Here is a 6575-nt window from a genome sequence, read left to right on the forward strand (position 1 = left end):
CCTTTGATCTTAGGGATGATTCTCAGTGCACCTGTTCTAATAGCTTTTCTTATTGGTCACTCACTTCCTTAAACATCTCCCAGTTAGCTTTCCCAAACACCCAGTGTCCACTTTAGTCACAGATGCATTAATGTTTATTGTGCCTATGACTGGATAATGGTCAGTACCTACAGTATAGGTCCCTCTTGGTACAATTTCCAATGCCATATGGGAGCAATATTAGGTGAGACAAGTGGATCAAATGTCAGCCCCTTCGCTGTGTTCACATCTATTCTTGTTTAAATTTCATCATTTAAGAAGATTAAATCCCTCTCATCAACTTGTCTTCTATTATCTGGCCATTAACATCAGTTTGCTCTTTCCCCCCTTTAAAACTTTAGTTATCCCCAGCCGGGGAAATTTAGGCATTACAGCAGCAAGTGATAGCAGTGGGAAGAAAATGATGATCAATATCAGCTTGGCTAACATCCTCCTCTCACCTACATCCTCAGTGGTGTCCAGAGGGCAGTCCAGGACAGAGCCAGCTCTCCTGACCAGTTTATTAAGTCTCTTTCTGTCCCTATGAGAGCTTCTGCAGCCCCAGCAGACCACTGTGTAAAAGACTGCAGATGCAACCACAGAGTCATAGAAGGTCCTCAGTAATGTCCTACATACTCCAAAGGACCTCAGTCTTCTCAGGAGATGAAGATGACTTGGACCCTTCCTGTACAGGGCATCAGTGTTAGTGGACCAGTGCAGTTTATTGTTTAGGTGTACACCCAGGTATTTGTACTCCTCCACGATCTCAATGTCAAAACCCTGGATGCACACCGGTGTAGTCTGTGGTGCTGCAGGTGGTTTAGTCCACACCGGTCGACAAAGTTAGTGATGACTTCCCTGTATTCCAAATTGTTCCCCTGCGATACACATCCAACAATGTATCGTCAGAGAACTTCTGGAGGTGGTGATTGTTTTGATTGTTTTTACTTGCTGTTGTGTTTATTTAATGCTTCCCTTTGTCTGTAAATTAACATCAATTCAATTAGTCCCCAGAATGTTTGATGAATTGTGTATTTGTCTTTTTTTTCTTCCTTCTTCATCACCTGCGTTTTTATCATGGAGTGTTGATCCACAAGGCAACCGTTGATACACTTCTGTTTCAGATTTAATTTTTGTTATTTCCACACAGTCTGTTATTATTTCCAACCAACACTGTTTTATTGATGTGGCACTGACATTGGAAATTTACAAAGTTTACAGGAAGGCAACATTACACCTTAAGCATAACTTACGTGTTTGCTTCACCTACCAAGGAGCATAAAAATAACATTATAATGAGCAAACTTGTGCAATTAATTCTGAGGAGCATTTCATGCTTTTTTACTTCATATGTAATATGTAATTAGTTATATACGAGTGAGATTCAAGATTCAAGATTCAAGATTCAAGAGTCTTTATTGTCATTGCACATGTCAATGAAATTTTCATTGCAACCCCCATGTTAGATGGTAAGAAAGATAAGACTAGAAAGAGTGAATAAAATTAAGATAACTACAATAAAATAAAATAAACCAACATGCAATAAAAAAATATATATATTCGTGAAGCAATTAAAAATATAACAGAATGAAAATATACTTAGGCAATAAAATATACTAAACAATAAACAATAAAATATGGAAGTGAAATGTGCAAACAGAATAAAATATACAAGCAGAATAAAATATAAAATATACACAGTGAAATGTTCCGACAGAATAAAAGAGAGTTTGGGTCAGCAGAGACACACAAAGACTATAAGCTTATGCAAATGTTCCTTTTTGGTTAAATTATATATGTCGTTTAATAAGCATATTATCATAATTATTACATGTCATTATCATCTCTTCTTTTTTTTCTCTTATTGCTAAGTAGTGCTATTTGGCGCCCTCTACAGGCGCGAAGATATATGTTTAACGGTTCTTGACCCGGAAGTAAAATCCATCCCTCTTGGCCGCACGTGTAAAAGGTAAGCAAAGCTGAAACTGATATGCGAAGCTTTTTTTCAATATATCACTGATTGTCTCGAGCTGAGATTTTCGTTTGGGCACAAATTGTACTCGACAAGACCTGATTTGATGGGCAAATAGCTAGTTGGGTTTTTAAACTTCCACGTCGGCCTGGTTCTCTGTTTTCTACTTACTCGACAGCCGAGTAAGAAAGTATTCAGCAGATTTTATCGACACGTGTAGCAAGATTATTATGTGTTGATCAACCCGACAGATAGATTTGAGTTTCCTCCCGATATTCATCCACAAACGCTTTTAACAGCGGTCTGTGCTGATCCTTGCAGTCCACTTGGTCTGGTTTCATCCAGTCCTGCGGGATCCACCATGGGCAAGTCCAAACAAACAGGAAACCACAGGAGTAGCAAGAAGAAGAACATCTCAAAGACGTGGAAGACAAAGCGCAGGACCAAAGACCTGGACCAGATCCACTCGGACATGAAGCCTGAGACCGCGGCCAAGCTGCTGCACCAGGAGGTGGACTACGATGTGACAGGATGTGCACAGCACTACTGCTTACACTGCGCGTAAGTTCAGCCTGTCTGTCGCCTGAAGGGACCACATTAACAGACAGGGTTGATCCCGACCTGAAAATAAAGCTTCTCATTAGGGACACGGGGCAACGTCCCGAGTCACTGGCTCCTGCAGCTATTTCATAGCTGTAGGAGCCAGTGACTCGGGGCGTAGCCCCGAGTCACTTATTACTATCCCGCGCGTTTCTTCTTCTTCTTCTTCTTCTTATTATTTTTCATCTTCCTCCAAGTTTTCGTCCCTTAACTCGCCCCGCAGCTTTGAGAAAACCCTCGCAAATTATATATCAAAACGTGCGTATTGTTCGGGATCGGTGTGCTATTACTTTTCTCAAATTTATCGCAGTTTTTCGCGTCGTAAGACGCGAAAAACTGCGATAAATTTCCCATAAGAAATGAATGGGACGGCCGAAAAAAACAAGATTGAAATTGGAGTTTTTCAAACATCTGTAGCTCAGGCATACATTCACCGAGAGACTTCATTTCAACTTTAAAATGTAGACCCAAGTCTGGTCTATTGGTTTGTTCATCCACATTTTGATTGGTCCTATAGTTTTTGATCAGTCACTGTTCAATGACAGTGATCGTTTGGAGGGAAATTTTGAGATTATAATGGGTGTGTATTGCGCGGAATGTTCGTGCTAGAGTGCGTGCTAGAGTGGCACAGAGTCTAAAAACGATCTGAAAATCTTCTCTTTTTCTCGTCGCTACGGCCACAAATTACACTCTACACGCATAATTTTGGGCTCATTTTGTAGACAAACTTGTCCTCTTTCGTGTGATGTCCTCGAAAAAGCTGAGAGACTTACTGAATTTAAATAGTGAGACGTTTTGTGCAGCCAGCGCCCTCCTGTTCTCCCATTAAGTCCCATGTTAAAATTCAGAGCTGTTTTGTGAGCAAAGCAGAAATGCCTCCTGTCTTTAGATCGCCATAAAACGAAAAGTTGTTGTGTCAGGAATAAAACGAGGAGATGGCCGGACTCAGGAAGTTCTCGGGAGTCCGATGATCTATAGTACACTCTGATACGAGGTACGGTTCTCTCACCAGAGGATTTAGTTCAGGAGGTTCGCCGAACCCAAATCTCACTGCATGCAATACAAACTCCTGTTCTCTGAGTCGCAGAGTCTTTTTAAGTCGACCATTTTGTCATTTTTCTAAAGAATATCTGGACATAAAACACACGTACATCTGGCCCAGACTTGTCCGCATCTCACAGTGTAATCGGTTTTTTGATAGCAGCTACGGTTTTGACACAATCGCAAGTTGTTCGGAAGAAACCGACAGCGAAAAAGCCGCTTTTCAAGGGAGGAGTTTAACAGGTGCAACTGTCATTTACACACACACCGGTCAATAACCCACGCACACACATCTGCAGGACAACAAGCCTGAGAATGATTATCTTAACGAGCTCAGTCAAAACAAGGGCATTGTTTGAAAACAATCTCCATCCAACAAACAGTTAAACTCAGCTTCACCAAGCGCTTTGCCAAAAAGGTTGAGACAGTAGTCACACAAACACACACACAAGCAGGGCTAACCAACAGCTAAAAAGTGATTAAAAACAGCACGTCAAAACTGAACAGGAACAGGTAAAAAGTGGGAGAGGTAGAGAGGTAATTATCAGCAGGTGGGGCAGAAGTTACACAGGCACACACGCACACACACACACACACACACATTCAGACACATATATACTATACACATCTCCATGTAGGAGCTGGTTGGGCTGCTTGTGTAGTTCAAGCAGACACACACACACAAACAGACGAAGACACACACATACGCAGTCACACACAATGACAGATACATAAACACACATACACAGACAAATGCATAATGAAAACCCCATCCCCCCGCCCCCTTGTTAACGCCGTTAGCTCTATTAGCTCTGTTAGCACAGTTAGCTCTGTTAGCGTTAGCGCCGTTCGCTCTATTCGCGCCGTTAGCTGTTAGCTCCGTTAGTGTTAGCTCCGTTAGTGTTAGCTCTGTTAGCTCTGTTAGCATTAACTCCATTCATGCTTATTGATTCAGTTCATTAATTCATGTTAACAGAGACATGAAGCAGAGGAGAGAAGCAGACACAGACAGCTGAGGTGATCAACAGAGACAGACAAGGAGAAAGCCACAGAAACAGACGAAGACACACACATACGCAGTCACACACAACGACAGATACATAAACACACACACACAGACAAATGCATAATGAAAACCCCATCCCCCCGCCCCCTTGTTAACGCCGCTAGCTCTATTAGCTCTGTTAGCACAGTTAGCTCTGGTTGCGTTAGCGCCGTTAGCTCTATTCGCACCGTTAGCTGTTCGCTCCATTAGTGTTAGCTCTGTTAGCTCCGTTAGCATTAGCTCCATTCATGTTTATTGATTCAGTTCATTAATTCATGTTAACAGAGACATGAAGCAGAGGAGAGAAGCAGACACAGACAGCTGAGGTGATCAACAGAGACAGACAAGGAGAAAGCCACAGAAACACAGCTGAGAGCAATTCATTAATCAGGGACTGACTGCCTCTGATATCTGCCGTTTTCTCACATTGCAGCCTTTTTCAATTGTCCGCTGCTTCGCCATAGTTTCTCCTAGAGACTTCATTCAAACTTTAAAACGTAGATAATTTTGTCGGCTCCAAATGACCCTCGGCACATTTTGATATCTCTTACGGTTTTCGAGCTATGACCATCGAAGGCCGACGTAAGACGCGAACAACTGCGATAAATTTCCCATAAGAAATGAATGGGGAAATTTCCTCAAATTTCAGCCTTTTTCAATTGTCCGCTGCTCGGCCATACTTTGTCCTAGAGACTTCATTCAAACTTTAAAACGTAGATAATTTTGTCGGCTCGAACACACCCCGTGTCCCTTTCAAAATTTCCCAGGGGGAATTTTCTAGTTGGTTATTTGCAAATTCAACAATTGCATTAGTTAATGATGGTGGTTGTGTGTGACTGGCTGTGTGCTGTTGTGTCACTGAGATCAGCTGATTAAATAAAGGTTGTAATAATCCAGTGTGCTGAAGTTAGTTTTAACCCATTCCCATGTCTTGCAGGAGATATTTTGTGGATATGAGATCCTTGAAAGAGCACTTCAGAAGTAAAGTGCATAAAAAAAGGTAAAGCAGCATAATCTCACCCACGTCTTCCCTGTTACACGCTCACATTTCATGACTGGAAATGAAAACCCAAATGACCCATCCATCACGTGTGGCTGTACCTCTTCCGTCTCTCATGCAGGTTGAAAAAGCTCAGAGAGGAGCCCTACACCCAGGCTGAAGCAGAGAGAGCAGCAGGCATGGGCTCCTACATCCCACCAAAAGTGGTTGAAGTGAAGACGCAGCCTGTGGAAGAGGACATGGACTGAGAGCTGCCTACTTCAACCCGTGGACAGATAAAACACAATAACAGAAGCATTAACAAAACGACAATGCTTGTGTTATCCCCTTGGCGTCACAAATGTTAAGTGCATTGTTAAATGCTTGTTTTGTGACACACTCAAGCCTGGCTGTTAGACATCTGGCTGTCAGCAGAATCAGGAAGCCTTACCTTATACTGGGTAGTGTAATGCAACATGTACAGTACCTATGTAAATACTGATTATGTGTAGAACTGTGTGGAATACAAATAAACTATGACATACAGTGGATTTAGCGAGATTGCATCAGTATGGGAGCACACGGTGTGGTTAAAGCTTGGGAAACCAACACAAATGGGACCACGTGTTTTAAAGGAATGAAAAAAATCTCACTTTTTCCCCCTCTTGCTTGACGATGAGGCCGATATTACATTTTCTTTCTCCAGGAAACTGGATATGTCCATGGTGATTCAGAGGTTTGTTACCAGGCTGATGTTTTCAAATATTGGATTAAAGCAAGTATGCTTGGCTTAATTTTAAACGACAACACCCTGCCCCCCCCAAAAAAAACCAAACTGGGAACGACAGGGTAAGAGAGACATGAAATGGAAAATGTTGATTCAGTGATTTATCTGGCAATGTAATGTCTTAACACAAACC

The 6575-nt window shown here is 42.0% G+C and overlaps 1 protein-coding gene across 1 annotated transcript; it reads left to right on the forward strand.

Annotated features, from left to right (window-relative positions):
- The first annotated feature begins 1945 nt into the window (after positions 1–1945).
- On the forward strand, positions 1946–6210 carry znf593 (zinc finger protein 593). The gene is made up of 4 exons (XM_041954364.1): positions 1946–1987; positions 2312–2551; positions 5614–5676; positions 5798–6210. The coding sequence occupies exons 2-4, from the start codon at positions 2352–2354 to the stop codon at positions 5922–5924; spliced, it is 390 nt and encodes a 129-aa protein (XP_041810298.1). The 5' UTR covers positions 1946–1987; positions 2312–2351; the 3' UTR covers positions 5925–6210.
- The last annotated feature ends 365 nt before the right edge of the window (positions 6211–6575 follow it).

Source organism: Chelmon rostratus, chromosome 15 (genome assembly GCF_017976325.1).
Source record: "Chelmon rostratus isolate fCheRos1 chromosome 15, fCheRos1.pri, whole genome shotgun sequence".
NCBI lineage: Eukaryota > Metazoa > Chordata > Actinopteri > Chaetodontiformes > Chaetodontidae > Chelmon > Chelmon rostratus.